At 38.9% G+C, this 24,390-nt stretch overlaps 1 protein-coding gene across 2 annotated transcripts in view; it reads right to left on the reverse strand.

The window, feature by feature from the left end:
• Positions 1-24,390, reverse strand: part of KDM4C (lysine demethylase 4C) — a 363,336-nt gene that overhangs the window by 235,846 nt on the left and 103,100 nt on the right. For both annotated transcript variants that reach the window (XM_062208268.1, XM_062208267.1), the window contains exon 8: positions 23,030-23,167. In XM_062208268.1, the coding sequence (XP_062064252.1) occupies positions 23,030-23,167 (138 nt within the window). The remainder of the gene's footprint in view (positions 1-23,029; positions 23,168-24,390) is intronic.

Raw genomic sequence — 24,390 nt, forward strand, 5'->3', positions numbered from 1 at the left:
TTTAAATTTGTACCACAATCGTATACACTTAACTGAGCTTAACACACTATTAACACTTTTAACACTGAACAATACGTACAACAAAAAAATACAGGTAGATAGCAGAATCAAAACAATGCTATCTTATCATCTGCTATAACAAAATACCGCAGAATGAGTATTTTAATAGTGGTAATTGAGGGGGCATTTGGTGCAGTTGTTAATAAGATGCTGCTTTGGGGGGCCAATGTTCTGGAGTAGCAGGTTAAGCCACAGTTTGCAATACCCGCATCCTATATAGATGCCAATTTTGGGGCCGAGTTGCTGCAATTCTGATCCAGCTCCCTGCTAATGTACTTGAGAAGACAGCAAAGATGGCCCAAGTGCCTGGGCCCCTACACACCCATGTGGAAGACCCAGATGAATCTCCAGGCTTCTGGCTTCAGCCAACCATTGCAGCAATTTGAGGAGTGAACCAGCAGATAGAAGATTCTCTCTCTCCCTCTCTCTCTCTCTAATTCTGACATCAAAAGAAATAAGTCTGAAAAAGAGAGAAATAATGGAAAAAACAAATTCTCTCCTTCAAACCTCATCCATGAGGTGTGCAACATTTCTTATCTATTTACTTCCTAAAGGCCTTACATCATAACACTATTAATTCAGATTTAAGGGGCCGGCAATGTGGCACAGTGGGTTAATTCTCTGACTGCTGGGCTGACATCCCATATGGGCATTGGATTGAATCCTGGCTGCTCCACTTCCAATCCAGCTCTCTGCTATGGCCTGGGAAAGCAGTAGAAGATGGCCCAACTCCTTGGGTCCCTGCATCAACATGGGAAGAAGCTCGTGGCTCCTGGCTTCAGATCAGCAAGGCTCTGGCAGTTGCGGCCACCTAGGGAATGAACCAGCATATGAAAGACCTCTCTCTCTCTCTGCCTCTCCTCTCTCTTTGTAACTCAGACATTCAAATAGATCTTTAAAATAGATCCTCAGACAAGAAAGGTCCCAAGCTCCACTGGAGAAAGAGGGCTGTGAAGTACAGTGTGTAGTGGGAATGTAGAAAGCTGACAGGCACCACAGAAATACTATGTAGCCCCTACCTACTCAGCCATCATCTGGAGAAATCTCTTTTAAGGTCACCTGCGATCTTGCCACTCTGATCATTAACCAGCCCTAGTTACTCATAGTCAGCATTATGACTATCTGATACACAATCAGGGATTATTGATATTTACATTCGTGTTTTAACCTAGAAACAAGTAGCGTATCCAAAGCTTAAAACCCAGCAAGTTATAGAACCCCAAATCAGCTTTGTCATTACGCTCTATTTACTATGTTGCCGTCCTTTTTTCATGCCATTTAAAAGATTTATTTATTTATTTTCAAGGTAGAATTACAGAGAGTCAGAGGCAGAGAGAGAGTTTTCCATCTGCTTTTTTTTCATAGAGCTATACGTAATTTTAAGTAAACTCAATACTTAAAATATATCTGCATGTAAAATATAATGAGGTAGCCCTTTTTTAAAAAGACTTTTAATTTTTTCTCTGTATCTTTATAATAACTGGTTGCTGTAGAAATACTAACAAATAAAGACAGAAATTTAAATGTGAATGATGCTGAAATTTAATGAGTAACTTTTCTGTAATTTAAAATACATATGTTCTAGAATAAAAAAAAACTTCCTATTTTATCCTGCTTGTAAGTCTTGACAGTCTACCATAAATGTCTATCTGTATCAATATACCTCCATATCATTTTGAATGGTGAGATATAAAGAATGGATATGCCATAATTCATGCAGACATTCCCTAGTGCTAGATACTTATTTTTTTTTTTTTTCTTGACAGGCAGAGTGGACAGTGAGAGAGAGAGAGAGAGACAGAGAGAAAGGTCTTCCTTTACCGTTGGTTCACCCCCCAATGGCTGCTGTGGCAGGCACGAAGCCAGGAGCCAGGTGCTTCTCCTGGTCTCCCATGCGGGTGCAGGGCCCAAGCACTTGAGCCATCCTCCACTGCACTCCCTGGCCACAGCAGAGAACTGGCCTGGAAGAGGGGCAACCGGGACAGGATCGGTGCCCCGACCGGGACTAGAACCCGCAGGCAGAGGATTAGCGCAGTGAGCCGCGGCGCCCACCTAGATACTTACTATCAGTTTTTCATTTTTCATAATCAACATTCCAAAGACCACTGAAGTGTCTGTTAGAAGTATCTAACTATTTCCATAGGACACATTCCCAGCATTGGAGTACAGGGTCACAGGGCACAACTTTCTAAGGCTGTAGACTTCAGTATCATCTGGCTTATACTAATTTGCATAGTCATTAGCTACAGTGGGCATTTTCACTGCCTTCTTTGTCCACTTGAGAGGTGAACTTGTATCTTGGAACTCCTAGGACCACTAATGAAATTAAATTTATACCATATATTTCTTAGCTGGCTGTTATTTCTTCTTTGATGAGCTGCCTGTCTTTTTTTTACCCAGTTTCTTTACTTTCAGCCTAGTTTAACTCATTATTGTTGTCTATCTGTGCCTTAATGTCCTCCGCTGTAAGATGGAAGAGATAACTATTTATTTTATAGGATAACTGTAAAAGCCCAATGAGTAGTTTAGGTTTTATCCACGACTCAAAATACGGACTCTACAAGTTTTAGTAACAAAGTAAGAACAGGATACTTTCGCAATAGGGCTGCTTTGTAAACTTGCGCACTAAAGTACCACTGATGGTAAAGAAGTGAAACTCATTATCACACCACATCTGAAGATGAACACCGTGCAGCACTCCAAATGAACCACCTGTCCTTAAAATATCCAGCAGTATTTTAAATATTCATGTAAATTTTACATTCTGCCCCCAAAATATATCAATATTTCTTCCACTGTATTCACCAAACATGTGCAATTTGTAAAGTCCTTCTCTAGTGTAGAGTTTTGTTTTAATAAGAGATGGAAAACTAAATTCATTTTCCTCTCATGTCGTCCATCTTCATCCTCTTTTGCACTGTCATATTTACTTGGAAATAAGAGTATATAGAACTCATTCAGTAAGTGTTGCAGAAGTGATATGGGACTACTCAAGAAGATAAGATTCTGCTCCTGAGCTGGAGGCCAACATTTCCTTATCTTCTCCTCAATCTCACCTGTATCCACCCACCTGTCAATCAGACTATGTACCATGCCCATTCTGGAAGTCAGTAAGAGGCCTGGAGGGAGCCTTCTCTTGCCCACCTTCCTGCCTGCGTGCCCTCTAACAGCAGCCTCTGGCCTGCTCCCTGGAAATGATTGGTATGGAACTCCCCATTTACACTTCTTGACCCACTCTCTCTTAATAAAGCCCACATGACCCTGCTTATTCCTCTCACTATCTAAATAAACCCTAAACCTTACCATGTTGCATGTCTTCTTTGAGCCAGTACTTAGAATTATTATCTAAAAAAAGGGCAAGAACTCAAAATATTAAATTACGGATTAAGCTAGCTCATAACACAAGGACTGTCATAATCATACTAAAAAGAGATGAAAATATATTTTTATCTATTTTTATTTTTCGTATTAATAAATACTGAAAGAGCAATGCATCATTGTGAACACAACCATTGAACAGCAGGAATCTTTTGAGTCATCGGGCAGTGGCAAAAATCTACATGCTCCTCTAGTGATTTTTCATAGCCACTGTCCCATAGTAAGAGTTGATAGAATTAAATTTCTATCCTAAATACATGCCAATGCCAGGGGGTGGGGAATCAGATTAACAATCTATACAACTAAAGAAAGATGTTAGGCTCTCAAGTCTTTCAGTCCACTTTAAAAGAGGTCAGTTCTCTGCCTGCCTGCCTCCTGAATACTACATCTTCTCTCTTGGCTTCACCCACAAAATCAAAAACATCCTTCCACTAATACAAAACTGGTCAAACAACACATTTTTCTCCTTTCCTTACTGATTAAATCTTTGCTTTCTGAATTGGTCACTTGCTAACTCTTTCAAGTAGGTTTTAGCATTTTCACTATTTCACTGAACTGCTTTATTTTTAAGAGAAAAAAAAATCAACTTTCCGTAAGTTACAGGGGCAGATCTGATCAGCAGAAACTCACACGTGACCATTACTATAACACAATTCATGAACAAGGGGATTCCAAGTTGCTGTTCACAGGAGAGAAATGAGGCAAATATTTACTACCTACTGTGTGTCAGTCATTATTCTACTAACTTACAATAGTCAACTCATTTAATCATTATTATTACCCCAATTTATTATAATTAGCCCTATTTACAGATGACTAGCCAATAATGATACTACCTGGAAATGACAATGCCAGCATTTGAACTCAGGCAGACTAAGTGAACTGTCCTCTATTCACCAATAAAATCCTCTTAATGTTTTAAATTAGACTCTATACACCACCATTACCCTTCCTGAGAGCCTCCTCAAACCTAAGCTAGCTGCGCCAAGAGAATATTTACATAAGTGTGTGTTCTTAGCAAGTAGATGAGCATGACCGGGCCACATGTGTCTTTCCTCTGAAGCCCCTTCCCAGCCATATACACCTCATTATCTCCATGGAAGAACAAGATCTGGGGCCTGCACACATTACTACTTGTCACATTCAAAGCTTCCCCTCAATAAATTTTATTTTTATAACCGTGAATGGGTGTGCCCACTTCACATGGCAGCTACATGCCGGCATCAAACAAAAGTAGAGTTTGCAGTACATTTCCTCATTCCACAAGAGAATATTTTTATTTGGTAAAACTTTAAATGCACATGCTGGGGCTGGCGCTGTGGCACAGTGGGTTAAAGCCCTGGCCTGAAGCGCTGGTATCCCATATGGTCGCTGGATCTAGTCACAGCTGTTCCTCTTCTGAGCCAGCTCTCTGCAAGTCATTGGGCCCCTGCATCCACGAGGGAGACCCAGAGGAAGCTCCTGGCTCCTGGTTTCAGGTCGATGTAGCGCCGGCCGTTGCAGTCATCTGGGGAGTAAACCAGCGGATGGAAGACCTCTCTCTCTGTCTCTACCTCTCTATGTAACTCTTTCAAATAAATAAAATAAATCTTAAAAAAAAAAAAAGCACATGCTTCCTACATATATAGTGAACATTTCATCTAAGAAATAATTCCTTACTACATGGTTATATTCATTTTATAATCTCTTCAATTAAAACTATGCCCACTATAAATGTATAATCAATAAACATCTTCTAATAATATTTCAGACTAGGTCCAATGTTGGTAGTGAAACGTTGCTTCCAAAGGACTTTAAGGTTAAGATTTGTAAAGAGACGCTGCCCTCTGCTGGTAAATTATTGCACTGTCATTCAGTAACAACATACAATTAAGTATGAAACCTCATGAAATAATTTACCAAGGCGAACAGTAAGATTCGGTTATATGGGAACAATTAACAAACACATAGTATATGTCTTAACAAAAACTAATTTACAATTTCAGGTTTTTATAAAATAAATAAAGAAGAATTATTTGAAAGCAGAATTATTTGTTAATCTTTTAGTACAACTTTGGATTATTAACATATATCAGTGCTCTTTACTGTATTTCAGAATCAGTGAGGACTGTCCCTTAAGCAGATATGACTTAGTGATTATACCATAAAGTTTTAAATATTTCAAAAGTATTATAACCATATATAGACAGTCATATATTCATAACACGCTCCTTTCCCCAGTGTGAAATATTGGTTAAAAGTTAAATATCTTGAAATAGATAAATATCATGAGATCTATACTATGTGTCTATAAGATACAGTTATACATTAATTCAGAGTTCTATGCAAAAATACTACAGAAACCTTTAAACCTTTAGCTATTTTTCAAATAGCTAAAAAATGAATTCAATCTTGTGAAAACAACATGGAAGTTTACTGTATAAAAGGCAAAGGATTCCCATTGTACACCTGCAATTCACTCTGCTGGCTATAGGCCACGACAATCAGTCACATCTATCTTCTATTTATTTTTCTTCTCAGATTTTTAAAAATATAGCTTCGGGACTGGCACTGTGGCATAGTAGGCTAAGCCTCCCTCCACCTGTAGTACCAGCATCCCATATGGGTACCACTTCAAGTCCCAGATGCTCCTCTTCTGATCCAGCTCTCTGCCACGGCCTGAGAAACCAGTGGAAGATGGTCCAAGTGCTTGGGGCCCTGTACCTGCTGGGAGACCCAGAAGAAGCTCCTGGCATCAAGCTTTGGATCAGCCCTGCTCCAGCCATTGCAGCCATTTGAGAAGTGAACCAGAGGTTGGAAGACCTTTCTGTCTATCTCTCCCCGTGTCTGTAACTCTACTTTACAAACAAGTAGCTACATACTAAAGAAGGTATTCTTTAACTTTCCTTTTGGGTTTTTAAATGACAATCTATCTTGGAAACCTTTCTCACATCAATTTGTAGATTTTTAAAACCTACTATGTTTAGTCAACTATTTTTTTAACCTATGTTTATGTTTAGTCAACTATTTTTAAAACCTACTATGTTTAGTCACTCTAAGAATGGTAACTATATATTCACAATACTAAAATGCAGGAAGGGGGAGAGTACAAATACTCAGTTTTAAAATTGGCCAAAAGAACAGGTTCTAGGATCCTCTAGGTTCCTGGTTTAGGATCGGTTCAGCTCCAGCCGTTGCAGCTATTTGGGGAGTGAACAAGCGAATGGAAAACCTATCTCTCTGTAACTCTTTGTCTATAAACTATCTCTCCAAAAAAAATTAATTAAGGGACCGGCACCGCGGCTCACTTGGCTAATCCTCTGCCTGTGGTGCCAGCACCCCATATGGGCACCGGGTTCTAGTTTCGGTTGCTCCTCTTCCACTCCAGCTCTCTGCTGTGGCCCAGGAGGGCAGTGGAGGATGCCCCAAGTGCTTGGGCGCCTTCACCCGCATGGGAGACCAGGACGAATCACCTGGCTCCTGGCTTCGGATCGGCACAGTGCCGGCCGTAGCAGCCATTTTGGGAGTGAACCAACGGAAAGAAGATCTGTCTCTCTCTCTCTAACTCTGTCAAATAAAAAATAAATGAATAAAAAGAACCTAAAAATATAAATTAATCTTTTAAAAAAGGTTTGTATTCGGCTTTATATATATATACAGTATATGTTCATTTTCTGCTTTTAAGAATGACATCAAATTGAAGGATATTCTAAACACCATCTGTTCTCTTGCAACAATGAGCGATAATTTTCTGATTATATGTTTTAAATCTATAGTATCCTTTATGATGATTGTAGTTGGTATATTGTTATGTTGGGTTTTTGTTTTCCTTAGATGAAGCGCTCTTTGCCTATATGTTTACTTAGTAACAAAGCTGGATTTTTTTCCCTTGTGTCATAGCTATTTAAATCTCCCACTAATATAGAACAGTTGTCTAAAGTTATTTAGTTACTTTTCCCTGTCATGTCTTCCAAATTCACAGAAAACTCTGAGAGCAGAGAGAAGTGCTTCTTTTAAAACTTGTTAAAATTATTTGAATAACACAATCACTCAAACATGTACACATAGATACAAATGATGCCATTTCATAAAAGAGAAACTATATACAAAAGCATTATATCTCTTTCAGTATTAACTCCGGTGGAATAAGATGGGATGGGAGGGGTGGCCAGAGCATGTCAACAAAGACAAGACTGGACACACGTGTCCAATCTGCTCTGCGAGGAGGAAATGCAAACAGAAGCATGGATTCACACATGCATGTTCAAAGTTCTGATGTGTTAACAAGATCTGTGGTTCTGTGATGCCTGTCAGAAAAAAAACTTACAGCAAAGCACCTGTCATATTCTGTTGGGAAAAATTAGGAGGTTTTCTAACAAATACCTACACTCATCAAGTATTCACTTGACATAAGCAAAAGATGCACAAAAGGGTGTCACACTGCAAAACAATGTGTACAATCCTGATATTTTTCTTGTTGATATTTAGAAGGATATGAATACATGGTGATATTCTGGAAGTGATATACAATGAACTGGTCCAGGCTGTTGTTTTTTAACCATTAATGGGTTAGACGGGATGTCACTGAAAATTTTTCTTTCTTTTTACAAACTTAATAATAGATATTAATGAAATATGGACCCAGAGTGATTTCCTTTGAAGTATTCCGAAAATTTAAAAGTACTGTATTATATGGAGACTCAAGTGATTCCCATATCAATCAGGCATTTTACTTATACTTCTATTTTGCTGATAAAACTAGCACTGTAACAATTTTCTTCCTTATTTCTAACTACTTCCTAGGAGAGTAAAAATGTGCTACAATTGCTTCATAGGATACTTATCCACTTAGATTCCAATCAAGAGAAGAGCAGAAGGGCCACTGTAACCAACTACATTCTCCTGAGCAATGGGAATTTTCCATTTCTGTAATAAAATGACATGAGAAAGAATTTCCCATTGTGATTTTGAATAAGTCTGAACACTTTTCAATTTTATTTACCTGCAAAGGAAAGATTTCCATGGAATTTCAATAATCTGAACAGTTCACTTTAAAAAAACAAAAGTAACACTCAATTAAAGGACAATTCTGAATATACATTCCTGAAAAGTAGAAATTCTCTAAAAATTACCTTTATGAAAACTTAGAAAATTACTTAGCTAGAAACTAGCTGCTGTTTCTATATTAATTCTGTCAAAACCTATGAAATCTATGTGTATACTATAACTAAGACATAGCAGTAAACACTTGTTTCTCTTTGTTTTTAAGAGTTTGAAAAACATGGCCTTTAAAATTGCACACAAGGCCAAGGAGTTATGGCATGTTTCTGAAGACATAAGCCACAGCTCCTTCAAATTCCTCCTCTCAGCAATATGGCCCACAGAAGCCCAAACACTGTCAGGTATTATCACATATTTTCTTTTTTTCTTTTTTATTTGACAGGCAGAGTGGACAGTGAGAGAGAGAGAGACAGAGAGAGACAGAGAGACAGAGAGAAAGGTCTTCCTTTGCCGTTGGTTCACCCTCCAATGGCCGCCGCAGCTGGCTGGCGCATCACGCTGATCCGAAGCCAGGAGCCAGGTGCTTCTCCTGGTCTCCCATGCAGGTGCAGGGTCCAAGCACTTGGGCCATCCTCCACTGCCTTCGTAGGCCACAGCAGAGAGCTGGCCTGGAAGAGGAGCAACCGGGACAGAACCAGCACCCCGACCAGGACTAGAACCCGGTGTGCCGGCACCGCAGGTGGAGGATAGCCTAGTGAGCCACGGCGCCCTAATTTTGACAGAAAGTAAAACTGAATGGTTGAGAGAAATCAACAGAAACATAAAGCAATCCATCTGGCCAGCTTGCTGTCAGCACTTATCCTGCAAATACATCCCCACAGCCACTGCTTTTCAGCACGTCAGCCCCAAACTCCACCAATCTTCCCCAAGTTAGTACGCAGAGAGTTTCCAGACTGAGAAATGACCCAGAATGTGCTCAGTGAGAAAGGCACAGTGTCACGTGTCGTTCCCCTTCCTCACCCTCATCAACACAAGAGCTTTGTGAGGCATGAATTAAAGCTTTCTTTACAAATAAGAAAAGAGACTGGCCATTTGCCAAGGTTACACAACCACTACTACACATAGACCCAAATCCCAACATTTCTGTGACTGGGCTGGGTTTTTCTTTGTTGTTGTATTGTTTACACTCAAAATAGAGATATTTTTACTAAGGAGGGAAGCATATAGTAATAGAGCACTGAACATTTATATTTCCGACAAAGATATGAAAAATAAAATATAGGTCTGCTTTCTCCAGGCTTTGACTTTAAATAGAACTTGCTCATTTCTCTATTCTGGTGTCCAAACTTGGGCATTGACCTAACCCTGTTTCCATTTAGGACTGTAGGTTACAATCTTCAGTGCTCCCTTGTTCTTGTCAAGACACAAAGTCAGGTTTCCCATTGTTTTATTAAAAGCAAGTTGAGGGGCCAGTGCTGTGGCGTAGTGGTGTAGTGGGCTAATAACCCTCTGTCTATGGCACGGGCTTCCCATATAGGTTCCGGTTCGAGTCCCGGCTACTCCTCTTATGATCCAGCTCTCTCTGCTATGGCTTAGGAAAGCAGTAGAGCATGGCCCTGTGCCTGGGCCCCTACACCCACATCAGAGACCCACAGGAAGGTCTTGGATCCTGACTTCTGATCGGTTCAGCTCCAGCCTTTTGCAGCAATTTAGAGAGAGAACCAGCAGATGGGAAGACCTTTCTCTCTCTATCTCTCACTCTGTCTGTATGTAACTCTACTCCTCATATAAATAAATTCTTTAAAAATAAGATATTAAAAAAAAATAAAACAGCAAGTTGGTGGGGCCAGCTCTGTGGTACAGCAGGTTAAAGCCCCAGCCTGTAGCAACAGAATCCCATATGGGCACTGGTTCAAGTCCTGCCTGCTCCACTTCCAATCCAGATCCCTGACAATGTTCCTGAGGTGGCAGCCAAGGATGGCCCAAGCCCATGGGCCCCTGCACCCACATGGAAAACCAGGAGGAAGGTCCTGGCTCCTGGCTTCAGATCAGCTCAGCTCCAGCCGTTGTGGCCATTTGGGAAGTGAACCAGCAGATGGAAGACCTCTCTCTCTACTTCTGTCTGCAACTGTCTTTCAAATAAATAAAATAAATCTTTAAAAAAAAAAAAAAGAGCAAAATGGTATTTTCCTGTATGCCCCACCAATCCTATCCATTTCCAAACTGACTCAGAATCACAGGAAAAGGAAAGAAAATTTCCCTTAGGCCAGACAGGCCTACCTCTGAGCCACAGTCAACTCCCCAAATTTAATTTCATTGATATTTCATAATGACTACAAGAAGCTATAATATCCATTTAATCACTTAGTTAAGAAAAGAAAGAATTCAGTAATGGCTAAGAATTTGCATCCCTCACCACTACACAATGCTTTCATAACACACAGGGAAAAAAAACTCAGAAAGCCAAAGAGAGAGCATACAACAGAGATTTAGGACAAAGAATCTTCTTTTCCATAGTGTTGACTGATTTCACCATCTGTGTTGCTTCCCTTGAGTGATTCTGAAAACAATACTAGGCAGCCAGGAACCTCGACAACTAACTAAGCTGTGTTCTCAGTAAGTAGGTTATGGGGAAATATAATATGTAACTACTTTTAAAACTAAGCTTTGATATCATCAATGGAACAGAAGGCAAGAAGAGATTATCTTCCCTAATATATTTTTTTAAGATTTTATTTATTTATTTGAGAGGTAAAGTTACTACAGAAAGCGAGTGGCAGAGACAGAAAGGTCTTCCATCTGCTGGTTCACTCCCCGAATGGCAGCAACAGCCAGGACTGGATCAATCCAAAGCCAAGAGCCAGGTGTTTCTTCCAGGTCTCCCACATGGGTGCAGGGGCCCAACCACCTGGGACATCTCCTAATATTTTCCCATGCCACGGCAGAGAACTAGATTGGAAGAGGAGCATCCAGGAGTGGCACCCATCTGGGATACCGGCACCGCAGGCGGAGGCTTAGTCTACCATGCCACAGCATTGGCCCCTTCCCTAAAATATTTTTCAAGCCTTTTGCCAACTAATTACTAAATAAGAATAATAGTAAAACATTCATATGAGCATGTGAATATATAACAATCCTCAACCCACACCCCACAATAATATTGACTATTGTTATCAAAAAGATAATTAATTCATTTCTTCATTTTTTTTAGTAACATGACATCATCAAGTTGAAAATCCTCTTACTAAGACACTAAACATTGGCCATAACCATGTATGACAAATATGAAAATACCAACAAGAGACATAAAGCTACCAAAAACCTGCAATCAGCAAACTGCAATATCAGTAAAACACATACTAATATTCTATACAGTTAAAGATAGCACTTAGAAAAAAAGGCAATATGATCAATACAAAACAAAGACAAAACAAAGACAAAAGTCAGAATTAACTGTATGCTATAACTTTCAAAGACAATACCTCAAAGCATCAACAACCTCATTAAGTACCCAGTAAAAACTGGCACACTTAGAATGTCACAGAACATGCAAGACACATACTTGTTTTGCATTTCTGGTTTCAAAAAGAGGCAAAACAAAGGAGTTTTATGGCTGAGCAAAAGGGGCCAGCATTGTTGCTCAGTTGGTGAGGTCACTGTTTGAGACGATAGCATCCCTAATTGGAGTACAGGTTCAAGTCTCAGTGGCTACACTGCCAATACGGCTTCTAGCTAATGTCCCTGGGAACACAGCAGAAGATAGCCCAAGTACTTCGGCTAGTGCCACACATTAAGGAATCAAATATGGAGTTTCTGGATGCTAGTTAGCTTAAACTAGCCAAACCTGTCTGTAAACAACCATCTAGGAAGGGAATCAACAAAAAATTCTAATAAATAAACAATAAATAAACAAATCTTTAAAGAAAAAATAGCATCCAACATAGTTTGTATAGAAAAAAATGTATAGTAAATTAAAATAACAGGCATTACTAACAGAGGGAGAAAACTGGGCGTTTGACCCTTTATTATACCAGACACTTTTATAATCTATCTAATTTGGGAAGTGAACCCTCCCTACCCCTCTCCCTCACACTCAATCACACACACACTCTCTAACTCTTTTTAAATAATCTTTAAAAAAGAAAAAACCTAATTGTAGTCAGTGACCTTGGTGGCTCCCAGTCCAACTTTCTTACCTGAAGAAGTACCTATAAAATGACCGAATAAAAAAATATTCTCACACAAAGGCATAAAATTTGAATCCTGAACAAAAAGGAAGAGTGGACACGGCTTACATGCCTTATTAAAGAATTCCAATTCACTCATGATCCTTCCAATGAGAAAGGTAAGATATTAGGTAGCTCCCATATTGGACAATTTTAATCTCGCTTGAGAAATTTCCCCAATTCTTTCATTAACTTTCTATTGAAGTCATCATAATTTTTTCTGCCTTTTTTTTTTTTAAGATTTATACATTTATTTGAAAGGAAGAGTTACAGAGAGAGAAGGAGAGACACAGAGAAAGAGATCTTCCATTCGCTAGTTCACTCCCCAAATGAATGCAATGGTCAGGGCAGGCAGAAAACAGAAGTCAGGGGCTTCAACTGAGTCTCCGACATGGGTGTAGGGGCCCAAGCACTTGGGCCACCTTCTGCTGTTTTATCAGACACATTAGCAGGAAGCAGAGTGGAACAGCTAGGATTTGAACCTATACCCATATGGGATGTTACACAACCCGCAATACCACAACATTGGCCCCAAAGTTATCACATTTTATCAAAACACCATATAGACTGCTTCAGATACATACTATTAAATTCTATGTTTCTATATTATAGACCAGGAAAATAAAGTATTTATTATCAAGATATCCAAACTTCTAGAAGATCAAACTTCTAGTAAGCAGCAGTGCAGATATTCAAACTTAATTTCTCTAGTAACAAATTATGCTCTCTTTATACCTAGCTATGCCACATCCTGCGCTGAATTAAGTTTGAAACAGGACTCCTATTTTAACATCATAATATCAGCAAGGACAAGTGAATTTCTGAAAAAAATCAGTTTATTGATGGTAAAAAGAGAAATTACTTTGTACAGTACCGGGTATTTAAGTTTTAAATTTAAAGCTTTAAATTTTCAAAGAAATGTGCTTAAATGTGATACATCATGCATTTATACATTAATTGAATTTAAGTTATCTGTTACAGAGTAGTCAGTGAATATTAGCTGAAATGTACAAAAGATATTATTGACGGGGAAACAGGAAAAGACAAGATTGCTATACTGCTCTATCTGAACCTGGGTTCTAATGCTTCTGACAAAAATACTTCATGTGTGTCATTTAATTATTCGGCTAAATATTTATCGAACATCTGTTATATGGTAGGAAAAGAACATAGTGCTAAACTAAGACTAACTTTTGAAAAAAATCACTATCTTTCTACTCTATTTAAGAGAGACAAACAAAATAGATAAATTAGAGTGCTACACTTAATATATCAGATAGTAATAAGAAAATTCAACTAAAGAGGGAGATAGAGATGAAGGGGAGCGGGAGAAGAAGTTGTTTCCAAATATTTTAAACAGAAACAGTATCTACCTACCTGAGCATTTAAGTTCAGCTTTGATAATCCAAGGATATTACTATAATTATATTACTCTATTAGAGATCATGTCTTTTCTTTATTTCATACTGCTTTTACGTAATTAAATGACAACGAAAGGAAGAAAAACTAGCAGAGTATTTTAAAAATTAAAAGGATTCCAAAAACCTTTCACCAAATCCACTCTATAGGAACAGAGTAGTGCATTCAAATCTTTAACATTCATTCTACTCTACTTTGATGGGTTAAGGCACTGTCTGTAGTGCAGGTATCCCATATGGTACCAGTTCAAGTCCGGCTGCTCCATTTCCAATCCGGCTCCCTGCTAATGGCCTGGAAAAGCAGTGACAGATGGCCCAAGCACTAGTGGCCCTGCAACCACATGGCTTCTGGCTCCTGGCTTCAGATCAGCCCAGCTCTAGCCATTACTGCCATTTGGGGCGTGAACCAGTGGAGGAAGACCTTTCTCTCTGTCTCTCCCTCTCTGTAACTCTACCTCTCAAATAAACAAATCTTTTTTTAAAGATTTTTTTAAAGATATTTTAAAGATTTATTTTAAAAAATCTTTTAAAAATATTTATTTATATGCTTGAAAGTCAGAGTTACACAGAGAGAGAAGGCAAGGCAGAGAGAGATAGCGAGAGGTCTTCCATCTGCTAGTTCACTCCCCAATTGGCCACAATGGCTGGAGCTGTGCTGATCCTAAGTAGGAGCCGGGAGCTTCTTCTGGGTCTCCCACACAGGTGCAAGGGCCCAAGGACATAATGTAGCTACTGGCTTTAAGAATCTAGACCACACAGAAAAGTCATGTACAGAAAAATACTACAGGATCTCATAGGTAAAATTTAAAAATTTGATTTGATAGAAGTCCAGAATGAAACAATGATTAACAGAGGCTGGAGATGAGGTAAAGGAGGTTATAGTGAAAGGCTCTTCAATGGACACAATGTTACAGGTAGATAGAAATAAATCCAGGCTTCCTATTGCACAACAGTGTGAATACAGTTAACAACACATCTCAAAATTGCTAAAGGATAGGATAAAAGTTTAAGATGATGGAATGGTGATTGTCATGATTCAATCATTATGAGATATATGCCTGACTGGAAGCATCACAATGTATTCCATAAATATGCACATTTAAGAATCAGTAGAGGCTGGCTTGGTGGCATAGCAGGCTAAGCTTCCGCCTGCGGTGCCAGCATTGCATATTGGCACTGGTTCATGTCCTGGCTGCTCTGTTTCTGACCCAGCTTTCTACTTGTGGCCTGGGAAAGCAGAAGATAGCCCAAGTGCTTGGGCCTCTGCACTGGTGTGAGAGATCCAGAAGTTCCTAGCTCGTGGCTTCAGATCACTTCAATTCTGGCTCTTGCAGCCATTTGGGGAGTGTAACAGCGGATGGAAGACCTTTCTCTCTGTCTCTCCCTCTCTCTGTCTGTAACTCTACCTCTCAAAGAAATAAATAAATAAAATCTTCAAAAAATGATAAAAACATACAATAAAATGAGCTTAGTGGCAATCATTCAGCTTAGCAGGTAGAGGACACTCCCTTGTTACAGTGCCTGAGTTTAATTCACAGCTCCAACTCCTGACTCCAGCTTTCTGTTGATGCAGACATTGGCAAGGAAATTAACTGGCAAATTAATTATTTACAGTATGTTTTCCCTGATCTGTGCTAACTAATGGAGTATCCAAAATGTAATGTATAGGAATGAAATTGACATTTTCAGATTCAATGGTTATTTACAGCCCTGGTCTCTACTATTGAAGAATAGTGCTTTTTTATTTCCTCATACTATTTCTTGAACTTTCTACTTACTGTAGGGTTAATCTTATAAAGGAAACTGAAAACAGACCTTTGTAAAAATTAACAGTGGGAATACAAGAGAGAGGAGGAAGACCATTGGGAGTACAAGCAGAAGAATCATTATGTTCCTAAGTTTGTATATAAGAAATGCATGAAGTTTGTACATTTTATATAAAATTTTTAAAAAATTCATTATTGTCTTAAAAACAGACAACAAAGCAACTATTGGCTTTGTTATATTGTGCCATCAAAATCAGAGAGTCAGAAATAAAGCAAAAAGTAGAGGTAAAACAAAAAAATGCAGTTTGAAATCTCTACATTATAAAGTTTATATTACATATGCCATACCAGCCACTTAAAATGGGAATGTCAGGAATTATCAAATGAACAATGTACAAAGAAATCTACATTTTCTTTCCTTCACATACTATAAAAATAGAGAAAAATCACTATGTACTTTGTGATCAAAAACATTGAAATGCAACCTAAAAATTCACCATGAAAATGACCCTTGGTGCCCCAAATTAAGTATTTTTTGAAAGAATGCTAACTGATTTAAGGAAAAATAAATTTTATTATAGACTGAAAGAGAAAAATAGAAAGAACCCATATCACATCCGTTACATATTTAAAATTCCTCTCAAATTAAATGTAAATTAATTTCAAAATTCTATCATCTCTTTTTAAACTTGTTCAAATGTATGAGGATTCAAATGTCACAATGTTTTAAAATTAGATAGTGAAGTAGCGCTCCTACAGCTTGCAAGAGAATATCTACAGTTCTGTGGTACAACTTTTTAACTTTATGATGTATCATGTCAATTTATCACTTAAAGTAAAATTAATGCAAAACAAAAGATATTATTTTGGTGTCACCAAATATTACCTTAGCTAGCAAGAAGATAACATTATCTATCCTGCTGGGGTAAGTCTCACACTACATACACTGTAATAAATACACGGCTTCTGATGGTGTAGACTAGATATGACTGTCCCCAAGACAAGGATTCTTTTTCACTCAAGGAAATCAGTACAGTAAATAACTTTTCTTCCCTTCGAGACAATCACAGTGCTTGAGGCTGCCTCAACACAAAAACAAAATATCTTCACAAATGTCTCCAAACAGTCAAGCTGAAAATCTAAGCCAAAGTTTCATTTAACAGCCTGTCAGTTTTTTGATGTGAAGCTAATGAATGCAGTGGCAAACAAATCCATCAAACCTAACATCAAAACAACTGCACTCCATCCCACCAAACGGAAAAATGAAATACAACCTGCGGGCCAGCTCTTTGATCCACCGGAGCCAGGAAGCAGACCTGTGAGGGCTACTGCAGCAACTGCACAGAAGTAATAGCGGGCTCCATCTCACCAGAGAAGAAAGAATGCTCCAGAAATGGAAAACAGTCACCTCAAATGTGCACAGTTGTCACATTTCAAAAGTCAATCTATCTGTTACATATTTTTACATCTTTAACAGAAAAAAAAAGTACCTCATTCTAGATACTCTGATGTTCAAAGCTATAAAGATCCCTAAAATAAATGACTAAATGGTGTGTTTCACTAACACTACAGATTTGCAAACAGAGGTCTATTAAATACTTCTTTGTTCCATATGATGATTACCTGAAGATAAAGAAAATATATCTTTCTTCTCTATGAACTGCGGCACAAAATGGCTGTTGTAGGAGACGAACTCACCAAGGACTCACCAAATCTGAACCCACCCCTGGTCAGCAGAAACTTGAAACATTACTCTCAATTTTATTCTGTGAAAATCTTCCCTCTGTGAAATAGTAAAACACTACACAACCATCACCTTGAAGGTGGGTTGTTCTTCCTAAACACAAAGTCCTTTTGTTCAGGAGCATCTCACTATGGATTTGACTAGAGTTTGCAAGTCAAAGCAAAAAAGAACTTAATGATCCTCAGTGAAGAAAAGAAAAAAATAAACAAGGACATTTTTAGAAGCAGGGATAGTAAAACACATATGCTATCAGGCTAAAATAAATCCTCCTCCCCCACCCTGTGCCCAGCTCTGCCTGATTTTCCAACGTCTTCGACAATTACACAGCAAAAGTCTATGTGAGAAATGACATAATTCAGATGGATATTGTGAAATAGGGCTATACGAATTGTAGGATTAAAATAGAGGGAATATGGCCTAAGACACAGAAATAATGACAATATACAATAATTTAGTTGAGAATATGAAACCCTCGAAGAAGTTGCAGAAATTTAGAATTCAGAATTAGGCTGCACACAAATAATGGCATGCCATCTCTAACCAACTGCAGCTAGAGCAGGGAAGGTTTCTTGTACAAATATTACATATCAATAGATCACTAATGGATGAAACCCCTTCTGGTTCTACTCCAGGAACACCCCCAGAAGTCAACCAGCCAAGGACAAAAGTAGTAGTTCTTGAACAGAACCTTACAAATTTCAACTCTACCCATTCTTCAGTGCTCTTGGGCCAGGTTTTCCCCAGGTAAAGAATTCAAAGAAATGCAAATAGTTCATGGCATATAGTCATTGAAAAGGTCTGAAAAGGTCTCAACTGACAAAATCCTGCTGGTTTATATTCAAAGATAGCCTATCTGAAAACATAGTTATCTTTTGAAAACCTAGCTATTCTTACAATAACAAATACACTTTTGCAACAGCTCTTTTCTGCAATACCAACTTTAAAATATTGATTCATCATAGATGAAATTATATATATTTCATACTGTATGTATGGATGAATTACAAGTATGCATATAAAATGTGTGCACACTCCATACTGTATGCCATATTAATCAATTAATGCTGCTCCACAATCAATTACTTTATCAGAGGTTTTTACACATTAAATCAGTCCTAAGCGACAGGTAAAGCAGGTAGCATTCCTCTCTGACACAACTATAAACAAGCACCAGCAATTCTACAATGATGTTTTTTAGTGACCATTTGGTATAAACTGAAGTAGGCTAGAGCAGGCACTATGGCACAGTGAGTTAAGGCAATTCTTAGGCCTTCCACAGCCCATATCAGAATGTAATGGATGAGGTCTCATCTTAGAGTTCTTGACCAGCTTCCTGCTAAGGCACACCCTGAGAGGCAGTTGGTGATGGTCCAAATACTTGGGTCCCTGCACCCACCTGAGACACTCAAATGGAATTCCTGGCTCCTGGTTTTGGCCTGGATGATGTGTGTGTTTGTGTGTCACATGACCTTTCAAATCAATCAATCAATCAATAACTTAAAATTTTTAAAAATATGGCAGGGGCCAGCAATGTGGCATAGAGGGTAAAGCTGCTGCCTACAGTGCTGGCATCACATATGGGCGTCGGTTTAAACCCTGGCTGCTCTGCTTCCAATTCAGATCTCTGCTATGGTCTAGGAAAGCAGTAGAAGATGGCCCAAGTGCTTGGGGCCCCAAACCTGTGTGGGAGACCCAGAAGAAGCTCCTGGCTCCTGGCTCTGGATTGGCACAGCTCTAGCCGGTGCGGCCATTTGAGGAGTGAATCAGCAGATGAAAGACCTCTCTCTTTCTCGCTGCCTCTCTGTAACTGCTTTTCAAATTAATAAATAAATATTTTAAAAAAAGAAAAAGGCAAAGAATTAAAATTAAAATAACAAAGAGTAATCTCAAAACTAATTTTCATGAACCATTCCTGATGTCTGTTCAAGGATTTTTTTTTTATTAGAAATTAGAAGCATATTTCAGTCTTTTAATCCATCATATTTTTTTTTACTTATTTAACAGAGTTAGACAGTGAGAGAGAGAGAAACAGAGAGAAAGGTCTTCCTTCCATTGGTTCACCCCTCAAATGGCCACTTCGGCCAGAGCTACGCTGTTCCAAAGCCAGGAGCCAGATGCTTCCTCCTGGTCTCCCATGCGGGTGCAAGGGCCCAAACACTTGGACCATCCTCCACTGCCCTCCCGGGCCACAGCAGAGAGCTGGACTGGAAGAGGAGCAACCGGGACTAGAACCCAGCACCCATATGAGATGCCAGCGCCGTAGGTGGAGGACTGACCAAGTGAGCCATGGCATCCAGCCCCAGCTCAATTCTGCTATACAATTAATCTGCTATACAATACAATGGTCCACAGCAAAAGACATAAATTGGTGCCTAATGCACTAATTTTCCAAGGATTAAAAATAATACGCACATACAAAAAATACAATACATTGGACAAAATACAATAAATTGGTAAGGCAATATAAGGAATTAGACTTTTATTTAAAATTATCCATCAGGGAAAGCATTGTGGATAAGCCCAGCCTAAGATCGCAGCATATCACACTAGAGTCCAAGTCCTAGCTGTGCCACTTCTCTCCCAGCTACATGCCACCATGCCTTGGAAGGCACTGGACGATGCTCCATGGACTTGGGCCCTTGATACCCACATGGGAGACCCAGATGGGAGTTTCTGGCTCCTGGCTTCGCCCTGCGACAGCCTGGACCATTGCAGTCATTTGCAGATTGAACTAGCAGATGAAAAAATCTCTTTCTGTCTCTTCCTCCCTCTGTCACTCTGCATTTCAAATAAGAGGATGTTTTAGGCCAGCGCCGCTTCACTTGGCTAATCCTCCGCCTACGGCACCAGCACATCAGGTTCTAGTCCTGGCCAAGGCGCCGGATTCTGTCCCGGTCACTCCTCTTCCAGTCTAGCTCTCTGCTGTGGCCCAGGAGTGCAGTGTAGGATGGCGCAAATCCTTGGGCCCTGCACCCACATGGGAGATCAGGAGAAGCACCTGGCCTCTGGCTTCGGATCAACGTGGTGCGCTGGCTGCAGCACGCCAGCCGCAGCGGCCACTGGGGGGTGAACCAACAGGAAAAGGAAGACCTTTCTCTCTGTCTCTCTCTCTCTCACTAACTCTGTCCAAAAAAAAAAAAAAAAAAAAAACTGATGAAACAATCAAAAATATGGAGGACAATTTCCTCACACTATAATATGAGATAATTTATGAAAGGACTAGTCAAGAAAACATTAATGTGAAGATATAATTAACAAAATTTAGGGTATCTTAACGAAAAATCAAAAAATGAAACAATAAAATAGTATCTGTTACAAGTTCAGTTTCCTATTCACCTATAGAATAACTAAAATTGATTACAAGACTCAAAGTGGATTTCTTATATATCACCACACCAATGGATAGTTGGTACTTTCTGTAGTAGACAGGTACTTCCCCATAACCCACCACAAATGACATCCTCATCCCAACCCCAGAAATCTGTGGATATATTATTTTACATGACATTAGAGTTTGTATATTGCATGATATAAAATGGAGAGAATGACATAAAGACTGTAGCAAGGATTCTTTTTTATTTTTTATTTTTTGACAGGCAGAGTGGACAGTGAGAGAGAGAGACAGAGAGAAAGGTCTTCCTTTTGCCATTGGTTCACCCTCCAATGGCCACCGCGGCTGGCGCACCGCACTGATTCGAAGCCAGGAGCCAGGTGCTTCTCCTGGTCTCCCATGCGGGTACAGGGCACAAGGACTTGGGCCATCCTCCACTGCCTTCCCGGGCCACAGCAGAGTGCTGGCCTGGAAGAGGGGCAACCGGGACAGAATCCGGCACCCTGACCAGGACTAGAACCCGGTGTGCCGGCGCCGCAAGGCGGAGGATTAGCCTGTTGAGCCACGGCGCCGGCCCTGTAGCAAGGATTCTAGGAGCAAAGTCTTGTAGTTGGCTGGTAGCAACAAAACAGGACCTTAGTCCTATAACAGAAATTAAGTGAATTCAGTGAACTGAAATGAGGGAGGAATTAGGTTCTTATCCCAGTCTATAGTAAGGAATGCAGCTCTGCAAACACCTTGACAATTGACTTGTGATACAAGTAGCAGCCTACAGCCTACAGTACTATAAAATAATAAATGAACATTGCTTTAAAACACTAAATTTGTGGTAATTTGTTATAAGAAAACTTATATACTCAGAGAAGTACCACCTGGTCAAAACAAAAAGAGATATGGTGACAAAACTGAAAATACTACTACATACAATTATGACACTTTCTAATGACTGGACTAAACTGAGTATTTCTTTCAAGTAAAATATGCAGAACCAAACAAAAAAAATCATACTCCTCACTAAGAATGAATGAACATTGACAATCAAAATTGACATTTTCTACTTTGCTGATACTAACAACATTTTAACCAGTATGAGGTATTTCTAACTTAGATATGAAGAATAAATGACATTCCTAATGTGATCTGGTCCACAAGAGCAGAAAAGATGACCCTCAGATCCTTGTGCCCTGCACCAGTGTACCACTCCTTAACAATACCATAGCTATGTGGGGCTCTGTCCGCTCAGACCCCACTGCCTGCCTCTCTTTCAGAGGCACTGTCCACTTTCCCTCCAGAACTGTGCAAATACAACTTCAAGACTCCAGTATTTTAGCTTTTCCCAGATATGAAAGGTCCCATATATGTCAGTACCATGAACTCGTTCTCAAGTCTGTAGGACATACATATCATAATGCACCTCTGTCATAAGATTCCGAAAAAGAAGTAAACCTAGTAGAAAGCACCACCATTTTAAAGATGATGTTTTCCTTTTAAGGTCACAGGGAAAAAGTAATTAAATTGAATAGAAGTTGTTGCTTGTGAATAAAAAACACACTATATGTGAACTAAATTAAATATAGTGGGCAAGAGATGCAGAATTTTATACCACATTTAACATGAAACATATTTTTGTTATATTACTATACTTTTGAAAACCCATTTGTGCAATAAGGACATTACCAATCATTTCTTCTTACCATTATCACTCAACTTCTTGTTAAAATGGTGTCAGATACTTCCTTCTGAAAAGGGTCATTTTCTAAGTGAAGAACTAAACTCCAACAAGCAGAGATTCCAGTCTACCAACAAGAAAGATTCAAGAACTATGTGCATTCACAAGAAACTCTTGCAAAAAATTCAGCTGTTGGCCTTGAGAGAAAGCAAATATCCATTGTACAAAATTACCTATCAAGGTTAAAGTGCTCCACATTAATCTAAAAACAGAAAAATGTAGTTATAAGTGGTAATGTAGCCCCTTTAAAATGAATGCATGCAGTATGAAATGAATTGCTGTAGTGAGAGCCACACACATTGTTAATGGAGAATTCAATGCTGCATATGATCTTAGATTTTTGCACTATAATAATAAGAATATTTAATTTATGCTTTATTTTTGAGATATGACTTACCAATTTAGCAACCTTCCCATAGTCAATCCATCTGACAGTAGCAAAATTTGTAGATTCTGCACAGTTGAAGCCATGATTAAAACCAGCATGGTAGCCATAAGGGAAAGTGATCATAAATTCTCCTGCCTCCTGGGTGATCTGCAGAGTGGAAAACACACAGTATTTTCCAGTAATAAGACTTCCCAGATTTTGAATACAATTAAAATAAACTTCTTGTCAAATAAAAAAAAAAATGCCACAGTATCATTGCAAGACCAATATAAAATAAGTTCCCTCAGATTCTCTATTAAAGCTTCTAATTGTCTATTTTCAGGAAATGTTTTTAGAAGATTCTTCTAAGCAGAGGTGACATTCTGTCACTTCAATCACCCAATCCACAATCAAAGGTATTACATCTTATTTTTAAAAAGTCCTCAGGTTCCTTAAATTCATTTGTTTACATTAGCTATGACTGTGAAGGCTTGTATTTGAATACTTTAATGAGTCACATTTCTAGCGATCAATATAAAAAAAGCAATGCTTTTGAAATTAGAGAAACATGATGAACAGGTTATGAATTCTTGTTGGTTAAAAAGTATCAACAAATTATTCTTCCATGATACTTAGAAAACACTCAATTAACTGTATTCCATTTAATAGGAAACTTCTATTCAAAGAATTATTCATATGTGTGTATATGAATGAATATATTTTAAATACAATTAAGATAACTTGCAAAAACAAGTCTGGTAACATAAGAAATATATTTATTTTTTTCCTATTTCTTAGACATAAGGTCATATTTTTCTATAGTCACCAAAACAACAAAATATATACCGTGAGTTACAGGGAATGCTAAAATTTGCCAACACATTTGGATCCCTATGAAACCCCAACAGAAGTTCTGCTGAAATGAGCAGCAGCTCAGCTGTCACTCGGCAGGCAGATATGGGCTTGCCAAGGCTCAACACAGTTCTACTTCCATTGTGCAGAGCCACATGAAGATACAAACCAATTCTCTCTCCTTTCCTGGAGTCACTGAATTTCACTAATTAGATACTTCTTCCTTATACCATGTAACAAAACAAAACCGCTCAACCGTTTCTACCACTATACAGGCACTATCAGAATAAGGAAACTAATGATACTGCTCCACTGAATCCTACCTACAAATCTTGTGAACCCTACTAAGAAAATCTTGCTCTTGCCATGTTGAAAAAGATAACCTGGCCAGCACTGTGGTCTAATAGGCTGGCATCCTATATGAGTGCTGGTTTGAGTCCCAGCTGCTCCACTTCCAATCCAGCTCCCTGCTTTTGGCCTGGGAAAGCAGAAGCAGGTGGCCCAAGTGCTTGGACCCCTGCAACCACGCGGGAGACCCA

This window comes from Lepus europaeus, chromosome 12, assembly GCF_033115175.1.
Source record: "Lepus europaeus isolate LE1 chromosome 12, mLepTim1.pri, whole genome shotgun sequence".
In the NCBI taxonomy this organism is placed as follows: Eukaryota; Metazoa; Chordata; class Mammalia; order Lagomorpha; family Leporidae; genus Lepus; species Lepus europaeus.